Source organism: Coenobita brevimanus, chromosome 60 (genome assembly GCF_032717465.1).
Source record: "Coenobita brevimanus isolate Jiangsu-jjx chromosome 60, ASM3271746v2, whole genome shotgun sequence".
Classification (NCBI taxonomy): Eukaryota; Metazoa; Arthropoda; class Malacostraca; order Decapoda; family Coenobitidae; genus Coenobita; species Coenobita brevimanus.
Window position 1 is genome coordinate 41,772,439 of NC_137013.1, and position 13,256 is coordinate 41,785,694.

General features: G+C 40.7%; 2 protein-coding genes across 2 annotated transcripts; one reads left to right on the top strand and one right to left on the bottom strand.

The window, feature by feature from the left end:
• Positions 1 to 1,335: 1,335 nt before the first annotated feature.
• LOC145403401 (beta-galactosidase-like) lies at positions 1,336 to 8,823 on the bottom strand. The gene is made up of 13 exons (XM_080275182.1): positions 8,744 to 8,823; positions 8,134 to 8,324; positions 7,623 to 7,773; positions 7,083 to 7,146; positions 6,661 to 6,758; positions 5,903 to 6,083; positions 5,278 to 5,405; positions 5,047 to 5,140; positions 4,425 to 4,543; positions 3,551 to 3,751; positions 2,538 to 2,735; positions 1,856 to 2,083; positions 1,336 to 1,545 (listed from the first exon to the last, which is right to left on the bottom strand). The coding sequence occupies exons 1-13, from the start codon at positions 8,813 to 8,815 to the stop codon at positions 1,336 to 1,338; spliced, it is 1,935 nt and encodes a 644-aa protein (XP_080131308.1). The 5' UTR covers positions 8,816 to 8,823.
• Positions 8,824 to 10,869: 2,046 nt separating this feature from the next.
• Positions 10,870 to 12,740, top strand: LOC145403257 (3-oxoacyl-[acyl-carrier-protein] synthase, mitochondrial). Its single transcript, XM_080275073.1, has 2 exons — positions 10,870 to 11,007; positions 11,539 to 12,740. Exons 1-2 carry the CDS (start codon positions 10,870 to 10,872, stop codon positions 12,676 to 12,678), a joined length of 1,278 nt encoding a protein of 425 aa, XP_080131199.1. The 3' UTR covers positions 12,679 to 12,740.
• Positions 12,741 to 13,256: the final 516 nt, after the last annotated feature.

Below are 13,256 nucleotides of genomic sequence, written 5' to 3' on the forward strand. Positions count from 1 at the left end.
GTTTTTCAGAACTAAGCTTACTGCATGTTCTCAAGGATTGTTGTATTCACAGTGAAAAAAAAAAAAAAGAAGCTTATCTGTATACTGTACTCACTGCAGCAAAAACCCTCCTAGCATGCTGATTCTCAATGACTGTTGGTCATTCAGCTCACAAAAACACTCAACACATATAGCCATTTTCTGCCCACTGGAGAAGTTGTGCACAGCCTCCATTCTCTCTCCAAAGCATGTGGATAAATGTAGTAAAATTATGTACACTCAAACATAAAATACCTATACAGTACTAAACCTCTCGGATGAGCCTGCAAACTGAATTATGGTACATGAAACAATACATTAACATTTCTTGTACAGGAAATCTGGTTGTTAAATGCATAGTTATAAGAAATGAAATAGGCAGAACTTCTCTTCATAATCTGGATACATATCTGAAAGATATACTTTACTATCTATCTATCTATACTCTCTATGTATCTATCTCTCCATTTAGTCAGGTGCCTTAATCCCGGTAAGGCTGCCGAGAACAAATTGACTCCACACCACCCTGTCTACCATCATCATGATGCCTTCCCTCCACCTCAAGCCTCTCCATGCAATCTGTTCACCTTATCCTTGGTCTCTCCCTCCAAAAACTGATGACCCCACCACAAGCAGACCAGTTCAAGTGTCTATATACATAAATTAATCCCTTTACTACCATAATGGTTTTTTTTCTTGCTGCTGTAAATTTATTCCATCTAAAACAAAAAAAAAAAAACAACCTAACTGTTTGGGGGTTAATGAAGGCTTAATTCATCCTCTCCAGTTAATAAAGTCTCCCTTGAGCTAAATAAAACTGTCTGGGGATAGCAAGAATATAATGAAAATTAGGTTATTGTTGTTGTTGTCATTGTTACTTAACCCTATTCTGTCTGGCCAAGCATACCTGTCAACAAGAGGTAAGCAACTGTTTCTATGGGGCTGTCCTACCAGTACAGTACAGTACACGCTCTATGTAAGGATCTGCGCCCCCTTGTGGTAGACAGCACCTCACCAAGGTCAGACAAGGGTCATTCCCACAGTAAGTAGAGAGGATATATGAGAAGATTTGTCTCGCAAGTGGATTCCACAGCTGTTCCACCCACAGTGCACACTGCCATCACATGTAAGCTCCCTGTCAGTGCCAATACTAAAGTGTTTCAATGTGATCAAGGAATTAAGTCAAAATTTAACCTTACACTTCTCTGATTATTGTACTTCATTTAGTTCGTGTGTGAAAATACGATCCTTGAGTGAGTGGGGGAAAAGGTAACATGATGTAGAACCCAGTGTGAAGGGGTTATTAGGGTGTAGAGGCTAATAGGGTGTGGGACCGTTGACGACATGAGTATCAGTGAGGGTGACATAGCAGGTGTCAGGGGTAAGGCAGGGTGCTTCCTCGTACTCCAGCAGCATGATGGTGTTTTGGCCTTGCTGGAGGGCCCCATGAGGCACATACAGCGTCACCTGCGGACCTACCTCTGGCCAGTACCGACCCAGCATGAAGTCATTCACCCATGCCAATCCCTGTGGGAAATCACAGGGATTAGGATTCATCAGCATTATCATCAAGACCTTTTTCTCGTATAACTATGAAATGAGGGATGATGACAACGACAATGACATCTCTGTCGCTGCTATTGATAGTGATCATAAACAAAAATAATGACAGATGATAATGATGACAGTGACAAAAATAATTTTAAAAATGATGATAATAATCACAACGCTGTTACTCTAGTGAAGATAACTATATTAAAAAAGAACTATGATGACAACAGAAACGACGGCAACAACGACATGGACACTAGATAAGTATTATGACTATCTACCTCACCTTATTCCAGCCATCCAGCCTGAGGAAGGTATCTTGGGGGTGGCTTGAATTTGATGGCACAGTGAATTCCCCCTTGTAGAACGACATGCGGTTGTCCTGGTGTGAGGCAGCACTGGCAGGGAACCGGACCAGTGCGGAGGATAATCGGGTCCAGTTGGCCAGGGGGATGGGAATCATGGTCCAGTCTGCCAGCTGATGTCCATTAACTGTCACATTGGTTGTGAGGCCCTGGAATGGTAAAGTGTGTTATGTCTTGCTGTTTGGTGGTATGAAAGAAGAGAGCAGAGCAGCAAATTGGTGAAAGAGAAGGAAGAGTAATATGAGCACCTGAGAGTGAGGTGTATGAGAGTAAAGTATTCCGGAGGTGGCTGTGGCAATTCACTCTCAGAGGGTTCCCAGAAGGGGTCAGTCATCTGATAGGATGATGATGATGTAAGTGACAGGCTTCTTACTGCAGTACAAAAACAGACTGAACAGTGAATCAGGTTTTTACTGGATGATAACTAATAAGCAACCTATACTGACCTCTAACCAGATCACCCAAGACCATGGTTAGTCTCATAGAAAATGGCATACAGTAATTATTTAGATTCAGGGATAAGTGAATGAAACCAATATATGACAGGGGACACCAAGTGTAGCAATAAAACACAGTATAAGCAAGATGCCTGGTTCTTGTCACCTTGAAGTCATTAATCTGTTCTCCAAAACAGATGCGTCCCTGGCTCTCCACAACGATGAAGAGCGTGGAGTTGGGAGGGCCAGAGATGGGCAGATCATACAGTTCCTGCTCCCTGTCTACGGTCCCTGTGTACACCCCATTCACATACACATAGCCACGGTCATGAACGTCATTGATGCTCAAACGGGTCGGGTCAGCCTGAGGAATGAGTACCATACAAGCTCAACTGTGTAAAAACAATTTTTAAAAATTGTCTGGTAAGAGCAAGAAGAAATTCAAAATTATATATTTGGGCTGAAGGGGTTAACTGTTACTCTAATTCTTCTACATTTATTATTTACTTTGCTTTCACCTAAAACTGTGTCAGTCCGACAACCTGAATACGGTACGGTACTAAGTCAGGTTTACCTGAAATTTTATGAGAACTAGCTACAGGGGAGGAATAAGTCTCTTTGGTTACTAGTGAATTTAATCCAGCTATCTGACATATACAGTATAGTTCTTCCATTACTAGACTACCATCACTATCCCCATCCCATAACTAATTGCAGTAGAGTATCTATTACTCTACTGACATACTAAAACTTCTTCATCCTCTACCACTACCATCCAAAAATCTAAACTAACCTCGTCACCAATCCCTCCTCTTCAATTTTTGACCTGACATCCCTCACAACCTTGCAACATTTCTTTTATCACTATGAAAAATAAAGGCCTGGGCAGTACTAGGTTAATGTCCATCTTAATCTGGAATTCTTCATCTCTCGCCCTCTTCTGTCAATTAGATTTTCCACGTACAAATTTTAAAAAGGTATAGTACAGTTGTAGACAATCTAAATTACTGATAATCTTCTAACTGAGCAAGGAACTGGCTAAAGATCATGACATATGGAGAATTGCCATCACATGAAATGACCAACTTTATGCTTGCATGGTCAATGATCTCTAATAGTATTGTATATATAAGTGTAATATAAAGTCCACCTTGCTTCAAAATACTGTACAATACTCACTATTCTGAATGGGATGGTTGTCTTATAAACCACCAAACCATTGGACACCCTCAGCTGCTCGAAGGTGAGAGGCCACTTATTATTGACGGACATAAGCCTGGGTGTGAGGTGTAAGACCCTTCCCAGGCCCGCCAGCTGTACCTTCCCATAGCTGTACTTGGCTGAGGCTGGCGGCACATCACCTGACGGAAGTGGCAGGTACTGTGGGAACATAGGCATGGTTTATTACGGTGACCATTAAAGTAATCACGGCAAAGCAAAACAAACATGTTACCATCCTTTCTGGTAAAGTATATAAGTATGGATGTTTATGCTTGTGAGGAGGAGTCAGGATTTTGAGGGCTTGAATGGTGACTAAATGAAAGTGCAGCCCAATCAATTGTGCTGACTTTTGGTTATTTCTCCTTTTATCAGGTTTTTTATTCCTCTCTGGACTCTAAATCATTCTACCCTAAGTTGGGAATAGAAGTCTGGATGATGATGACAATCTGTTATAATCAAAGAATCAAACTGCATGCATGGAGAAGCACAGGACAAAGGCTGGCATTCCTTAATTATCTTGGTTGTCAATGGAATGATCTTATCCCACAAGTACACAAGTTTTGCTACTGTATTATGTAAAATACAAAAGAATACATGCAGGTGGGTTTAAGAGTGAAGCCAGAATTTTGGAAGCTTTAATGATGAATGAATGACTGTGCAGATCATATCACTAGCGATGCTTTGTAATACTTTTCCTACTGTTATGCTCTGCCTTTGTTTATTTCTAGATCCTACCTCACCCCATATCTTATGTACAAATTACCGTAGGGATAATGATGATGGAGACATTATAACACTGATGATGAAGGGCACTACATTCCACCATACAAACCTTCTTAGTAATGTTGCGAATGATCCAGTACTTTTCTGTGGGGTCACCAGCCTCAGACAGTGGGGCATCATAGTCGTAGGAAGTTGGGCATGCCTGGAACGATCCACCCTGGTTTGAACCTGTGATGAAAGATTGCACAAAATGGGTCCCTCTATGGGCTGCATTACTACGTGTGAAGGTGTATTTTTTCATTTCAGGAAGGGCATCCAGTTGCAAACAGCTACACAGTCCAGTAAACGTCTGCTACACAGGCGCAGCACCATAACTCCTCAGGAGGTTATGAATGCTTAAATATGGTAGTAAATTACTAGATGTGGTCAGATCTGTGTAGAGTTTGTACACTTAGTAGTAGAAAAAGATGTCATTAATGGTGACCTTTGGACTTATTGTTGCTACTGTGGCCCCAGGGTCATCTGAATATGAACCCAACGAACTGCTGCACAGAGCTGTCCTTCTGCAGTCCATCATGTTCTTTTGGAGGACAGGGAGGGAGTAGAAGAAAACTTGTATGACCAAGCAGTTCGACCTGCCATTTATATCAGTGTCACCATGTAAGGGCATCCCGTCATCACCAATGAGGAATCACTGTACCAATAATAAACAGAGCAGAAGAGCTCCATACCTGCAGTGAGTCCAAATGAGGTGCCACCATGGAACATATACATGTTGACTGAGGCATTCCCTTCAAGCATTTGGTCGAGGGTCGTGGCTACTTTCTGTTGGTAGAAGGTATTGTAGCAGGTTACAGAATGCTACAGTACGAGGAATACAGTATCTTACAATACGAGAAATACACATACAGTACAGATATATTACTCCACCCAGCCTGTCAAGTAATCCAACTGTGACCTACCTCTGCATCAACTGTGCTATGAGGGGCACCCCAGTGGTCCAGCCAGCCAGGGTAGTACTCAGAGTTCACCAGTGGGCCACGGGGCTCAAACAGCCTCATCGCTCCAAATGCTTGAGTAATATTGGTGCCTGGAATATATGTAGAAGCTGGGTTACTAAACAAATACTCAAAATGAAGATGTGGTAGATGATACAGAAGGATGAAATGCTATATAATTACTAAGGGTGCTGGGTAACTAAAATATTTGAAATGAGGATGTGATGTGTGAGATGAATAGAGGTGACAGCATCATCACTGTTATCCAATCCTGTTTTAATAAAAGTAATAGGTGTGATGCAGAAATAAAAGCAGAAAAATAAAAAAGTCAAACTATCAGTAATAAATCCAATGAATCAGGCCACAAACTAGTTTATTTATCATTCAAACCTCTGAAATTCTTGGCTTCACCACACTGATTAATTCTCCCCTCCATTTTTTTCTTTTTTCTTTTTTTTATGTTAACCCCTGCACTACACTGATGTTCTCCCATGTTGAATGAAATCATCTGAACATAGCAAGAACATCTCAAAACAATACATTACCTGCTTCAGTAGATTAACTCATGTCCCAGTAAGGGCACCCTCACCTGAGCCAAAATCAACTGTGCTATAGACATCTTGTATCTTGCCACACTTGAGGTAGTCGACACCATCTCCATCAGTGGTGAATAGGATCACATCATCCCCCACCACATTACGCACCAGGTCACGTAAGTGAGCAGTATAAGCAAAGTCACAGTCTGGGTAGCTACCATACTCGTTCTCTACCTGGTAGGTTTGGAGAAAAAAAAAAGTTAACATCTGGTCCTCCATCCAAGCATTATGCAATCCAATACTGTTCCATCAGGAACACAGTGCTATACTGCAATATCCCCATAAGGTGTAAGATCATAAGGATATGCTACCTTAGTCCACTGTACATATTTCACCCTTTCAGACCAAGAATGTCTTTTGTACCTCTTTCAACATAAGGAAGTCTTTTTTCACAGTCTTCTGTCTAATACTGGATATTCACAGACATAAGTAAACATATCCTTGTGTTGAAGGGCTTAAAAACAACCTCAATATCCTTCCACCCTGAGAATATCTAAATGATTTCATTCTGCCAACAAATAATGCCAGCATATATGAAAGACATTTGCAAAGTACAGGGTTAAGGGTAGAAAATTCACATACACAACTAGTGGTATTACAGAGCAGAAAAATCTTCGGCTGTATCATTCATGGATGATTTAAAAAAAAAAAAAAAAAAAAAGTTAATGATAAATGTTTCAAAGGTTCACATGGGATAATACAGTATTGGAATGCCTTTTTATTACACTTATCTTCTCCTGCACATCCTCACCTGGAGCATGATGATAGGTCCACCATTCGCATACAACAGCGGTTTGACTCGAGGCAACAGTACTGATCCAAACCAACGGTCCACGTAATGCAGATAGGCTGGAGTGAGGAAAAGGGTGTCAGAGGAGTCATACAAACAATGGTCAATTACACATCAATGTTCTTAAATTCATATTCTGCACAGATTTTCAACTAGAAAGAATGTATAAGGAAAAATAAAACTAAACTGACTGTGACTAAAAATAGCATTTTCAGACAAGTGTAAAATCATACTAACTGTGCTGTGGAAATTCTGCATGAATAAAGTGCAACTGTCAAAAATAACAATAATATATATAAATAATAATAATAATAACAACAATAATAAACTATTCCAGTACCTAACACCAAAGATATGAAATATACAAATGGCTTAAGACTTACAGGGGTCAGAACTCCTCAGTCGTATGTTTGGATTCGTACTCAGCAACCAGTATGGGAAGCCTCCCTGGCCACAAGACACAAACAATATTAATACAATAACTCATAAAATACACATAATACAACAATCATATTTATGATTATGTATGGCAGAGAATAAGAGAACCACAGTACTGGAAAAAAAAAAAAAAAAAGTACTGTATCAGTCAAACTACCGCACATATTGGTAACTACTTGGACTGTGCAGAGAATATTCAAGAGGTAAACCTAAAGGCACCAACACAGGGCCTCCCAGTGCCTGAGTTCCCACAACAAGTACCATCAAGAACAAAGGTGCTGGAAAGGCACACCTTCACACAGTCATACCAATATAATCAGGCGGCTCCACTGCCTGATTATACAAATGTCCATAATCTCCCTCTCTGTCCCCAGAATGGAGGATGGCAGACTGCAGGATAAAAGCAGATTCAGCCAAAAGTCCACCAGGTTCACGTTCAGATGAGCTTAAGGCCACAACAACATCAACAACACGATGTGGCTCACCATGTCCCGCTCAGCATCAATGAAGGGCCCCAGCCTAAGTATGACCAGCAAGTCCTCCTCCTGTGCGGTGGTGATAAACGCCTCCAGGTCCAACCACCCAGAGAACTGATACATCCCTGGCTCCGGCTCATGGCTGGCCCACTCCACGTACCTGCATGATGGTTAGTCAGCAGCGTCGTAAGTTTAAAATGCGGGTAGGATTCTCATTTTCATTACCATCTCCAGTTATCAATATCATCATCATCTCCTGTTCCTTGCTCCCTTGTGGGAATGCTCAAACAGAGGGTGGCCATGACAAAAATACCCCCAAGTTAAATCTCTCAAACACTCCTCCTCCTCTTTCAACAATATACTGCCTCTTATGTAGCATCCAGCAATAGTAAAAGAAATGCATACTGGCAGAAACATTACCGATGGAAATGAAGGAAGAAAATATGTAACAGCCAGCCCCAAACAGAAGTAAATTAACAAATCAGTTTTAGTAATACTGGACAAGGGTATCACCACTAACGTCTGAACTGCATTAAAGCCAGCCATCCTCATCTTCCTAAGCCTGTCACTCCAATCAGTAGGGTGCACTCGATAGTAGTGGATTGACCCAGACATGTAGCGGAAAGGCTCTCCATCCTTCAAGAAACGGTCATTCTCATAGTCAATCACAAAGCTTCTCTCCGCCCTCTGCTTGGGAAGGTGTGGGGCACTCTGAAATGGGAAGAAATGTGTTGCAAAGGCCTCATGACAGAGTGCTTAGTAATGGTAAGTGATAACAGCTAATCCAACTTAATCTTCTTTGAGAGGTACAGATCTGCATGTTATTAATAAATGAACCTCATCAATTTTACTCATATGCTATGCCTAATGGGACCTAACTTGACTGTGAAAGCAACATTCTTTGGCCTTAACCTTAGCTCTGTCCGATGACTGAGGGTGTCATCAATCAATATACAGTACAATAATGAAACTCAATCCTTGTCATAAATTTTCCAACATCTGTGGGAGGGAGCTCTCCCATTAATACTAAAATTAATAGTAATAATAATAATAATAATAATAATAATAATAATAATAATAATAATGATAGTGCAAAAAGTAACAAAATTATACTTCACCACTTCTCTAACCTCCAGAACTACTTTTTGTATGGAGAAAATGAGGAAGAGGGCCACCAGCAGGTTTGCATTGGTCCCCCTCATTGCGACACGTGTTCTGTGGACAAAAAGAAAGTGAGAGAACGGAAATGCCACATTGGATGTAAACAAATGAGTAAGAGATGTTTGCAAAAGCCAATAACATCCGTATGAGACTTTGTTCAGCCATCTTCTATGAATGACCAGGTCTGGACACTGTAAATTATCCTAAACTACTTCAAACAGAGAACTAACATCACCAGACAGTCGTATACTTGTGCCTATGCATGAACCACTGCGACGAGCTCAAACAACGTATATTGCCAAGAATTAGATATCCTTACTTTACCAGTCGCTCACAGAACTGTTCGTGAGAAACTGAGGAACAATAGAACACACAGTGAAAGGTCGTTATCGTGTGAAAGACAATAGTAACACTAACAATCAGTACTACACTTTTCCACTGATAAGTCGGGACTCTGGGGGGCCGCAGCGCATCCACCTCCTGATTAATGCATGTTTGTTCTATTGTTCAGTTTTTTTTTTTTTTTTTGTATCATATTGAAGATTATAACGTCCAAAAGAAATATATCATTTGCCTTCATGTAGCACTCTCAGTAATGCCTTTGCACTAGTTCACTGGGAAATTAAAAACCAATGAGCCAGTAACATAACTACAAAAAATAGCTTAAAATAAATACTATCAATACACATAAATGAAAGGTGGGTTCAACAAATCATTGATGCAACTGCAAATTACAGCAGGTGTCTAGCTCGTGTTACATGATACGGCACGAACTAAGGCATACAAGTCAAGACAATACTCAACTTTATGTCATTTGTAATATATTAATAGTAAATGTTTTAAATCATTAAATGCTGTTTTATGTGCACATAAAATTTAAGTTCGTTGTCTCTGCCCCATTGTTTGTAAACAAAAAGTTGCCAAGTATCCAATAATTTTTTGGTCTGTTTAGTTTTAGTTGTAATGTTAAAAGTAGTCGTGAATTCGTGAGTTTTTCATTGCTGGCAACTAATATTTGGAAATATAATGAACTTCTGGTTTTTATGGTGAAATTAAGTAAAGGAGTCAACGCCTGTTATACATAGAAAAGTAAATTCACAACCGGTAGAGTAAGTTTTTCCTTGCGAGTTTGTGGGTAGGATACCGTACAATAATAGTTTGGTCACTGATAAACTTTTGCAGACATTGTATTGTCGTGTCATGCACAGTAACATTTCAGCGGAACATTTAAGAGTATGAGAGTATTGGGTAATAATTCTGCTGCGATGGGCAAACTGTAGACTTAAACATGTAAAACCAGAGTTTCAAGCTTATGTTTGAGGATTCACTGGTGATTTTAGTCGTCTGGTAATAATGGGGAAGATTATTTTGAGTTGTGGATATATTTTTTTTTTTTTTCTTTTCACCCAAACCCAACCATACAGGGTCCAACCATACTGTGATGGCCATTCAGTCCTAAACATGGCATCTATTTGTGTAAATGTGTTGTCATATTGAAAATCTTTCCCAGTTGTTAACAACATGAATTTCCAGCCACATCTGCCCAGAACCTCAGAGAAAAGGGACAAGTTTTGCCAATGCTATGAACTTGAAGATGTTGGATTTATCAAAGCCTCCAGTAGCCTACTTCAAGATCCTTACCTGGTGGAGTGTTCCTTTTGTTTTTGATTGTTGAAATAATTATGTAACTGCTACAGACTGGTGGAAGGACATTATCTTATGTCAGAACTCCAAACATTTGAATTCAGCATAGCAAGAAAATGAAAATCCAAATTTCCTTCATTATCAGTAGGCCTAAAGTATTATTAACAATGAGCATGAAGAAGCACCAGAGACTCATAGTCAGAGTTATGAGCTCATCAGAATTCAGTAAAAGTTGAGCTAGATACTAATATGAGTAATTTCTAAAATATACCATGTTACTGTATACTGTTTTTTTTTTTTTTTTTTTTTTAATGTGTTCGACTCTGGGAATAGGCTTCAGAGCCAGCTCCCAAGGCCCAGTAGTCCTCCAACATACCATACATACCATATACTAATATATGTATATACATGCATGTATACGTTAATAATTACTTGTACTGTTCATCAGGTGATGGGTTCAGTGCGTCGAGTCGTGGTGACGGGACTGGGCCTGGTGACACCTCTTGGGGTGGGGGCACCTCATAACTGGCTACAGCTAACAGCTGGCAGGGTAGCCACCACTGCTATCACTGACACACGCTTCTCACAGGTACTATTCTGTAACAAGAAGAGTTTATTTTTTACCAGTAACACTGCATACAGTAGCTACCTTAAGTCATAAGGATTTTGTTAAAGGAATTGCTATCATGTGTCTGAAGCGATTGAGTAATAGCCATAATTCTCCAATAGTTTTCTCTGTATTGTAACAATGCTTGTACCATTACTGCAGTGAAGTACATGTATCGAGAGTGCTTTAAGGAGGTTTTCAGGTAATTATTTATTGGGTAGCTGTCATAGTAAATTGAGTTTTCAGATACAGTTGCAACTAATGAAAATTTTTAAAAAGTTGTTAACATTATTCAGAATACCAGTGCTGTTTAAGAAATCCATTGTGGTATAAATCATAAGTTATTTACCTTTACCATAGTAAATATGTTATAAATTATGCTAGTGTACTTGGCATAAAGGAATGCTTAATCCCTTCAGCCTTACAATGTCTCTTATTTAGTATAACTATTTTTATCATCAGCATTATATATATAGCCAACATTGTATTGTACCTGTATCATATATCCCCCAGATGCCATGTCGTGTGGCAGCCAGAGTGCCTCGGGGGAGTGAAGGAGGAGAGCTGGACTTTGCTGCTCACTTCAGTCCCAGTGACACTCGTACCATGACCACTGCCACAGCCTTTGCCCTGGTTGCTGCCCATGAAGCCCTCACAGATGCTCATTGGCAACCAGAGGAGCAAAGGAACCGGGAGCGGACTGGAGTGGCTGTAGGAATGGGGATGGTTGATCTTGATGATGTGCAATCCACAGGTCAAGCCCTTCAAGAAAGATACAGCAAAGTCAGCCCATATTTTGTGCCAAGAATCCTGACTAATATGGCAGCTGGGCAGATCAGCATGAAGTTTGGTTTCCAGGGCCCCAACCACAGTGTGTCAACTGCTTGTGCCACAGGAGCTCATGCAATTGGGGATGCATTTCGTTTCATCAAGTATGGGGATGCTGATGTGATGGTGTGTGGTGGTGCAGAGGCCTGCATTACCCCACTTGGTATTGCTGGGTTCTGCCGTCTCAGGGCCTTGTCTACAAAATTTAACAACACCCCAGATAAAGCATCACGACCATTTGACAGCCTGAGGGATGGGTTTGTGATGGGTGAGGGTGCAGGGATTCTGGTTTTGGAGGAGTACGAGCATGCCAAACAACGTAATGCCCGTGTGTATGCGGAAATCCTTGGGTACGGGTTAACTGGGGATGCATATCATCACACTGCTCCGAGAGAGGATGGTCAAGGTGCAGTGCAAGCCATGCAAGGAGCTATAAGGGAAGCAGGGGTTAAGCAAGGAGACATACGATACATCAATGCACATGCCACATCCACACCCCTTGGAGATGCCATTGAACTGCAGGCCATTAAGACAGTTTTCCAAGAGCACACAGAGAACTTGTATGTTTCATCAGTGAAAGGTGCAATTGGCCACTTACTCGGTGCAGCAGGATCTGTGGAGGCAATAGTAACCACTATAGCCTGCCATGCAGCCTATCTTCCACCCACCGCCAACCTAGACAACCCACCATCTGATGTCACACTAGATCTGGTGCCCCGGGAGGCAAAGGCATGGCTCCAGGACTCAGACAGGAGAATTGCCCTCACCAACTCCTTTGGATTTGGTGGCACTAATGCATCTCTCTGCATCGCATCTTGCGATTAACAGTGTTTATGTAGCTTGTTAAGTATTGTTACAATACTCTGTTATACTTGTTTTTGTTTACTTTCCCAGGGCACCAAGTCTGAAAAGCAGTATACCATGGTCAGTTAGTCATGTATTTGTCATTTCACTTATAGCTTACTGTTTGAATAGTGGTGTATTTTGAAATACTTTACATTGGTAAATATGGGCACATAAGCAGTGAAGTATATTGATGCAGTTATAATTGACTGATCCTCATCATTTACTGGTATGTTAAAACTAAATTATATTTGCTGTAACCTTGGCTACTAATGGAATTGAAGATTGTGAATTGTAGATTGTGAATTGTGGCACTGGCAGTTTTTGTTGCAACCATAGGCTCATCTGGATATAGACCAAGCGTACAACAGGAAACTGGCCACTTCAGCTCGTTGCTCCCAGGGGCTGTTTTTTGAGGTTTTAGCATTGTGATAGTGTGGTGGAACTAGTGTAGTAAATAATCACTAGCTTAACAGTGAGGAGTACCTTCAGGTATTGCCACAGCCTACCACCTGCTTAACAGTGAGAAATACCGTACCTTCAGGAATTGCCACAGTCCA

Excerpts from the sequence above, each read along its gene's own strand:
- LOC145403257 (XM_080275073.1), top strand. The coding sequence starts at position 10,870 with ATGGGTTCAGTGCGTCGAGTCGTGGTGACGGGACTGGGCCTGGTGACA. Across the intron at positions 11,008-11,538 it reads CTGACACACGCTTCTCACAG|ATGCCATGTCGTGTGGCAGC; the intron begins GTACTATTCTGT and ends TATATCCCCCAG.
- LOC145403401 (XM_080275182.1), bottom strand. The coding sequence starts at position 8,815 with ATGAGGGGGACCAATGCAAACCTGCTGGTGGCCCTCTTCCTCATTTTC. Across the intron at positions 5,406-5,902 it reads CACAGTTGATTTTGGCTCAG|GCACCAATATTACTCAAGCA; the intron begins GTGAGGGTGCCC and ends CATATATTCCAG. Across the intron at positions 5,141-5,277 it reads ATAGCACAGTTGATGCAGAG|AAAGTAGCCACGACCCTCGA; the intron begins GTAGGTCACAGT and ends TTCTACCAACAG.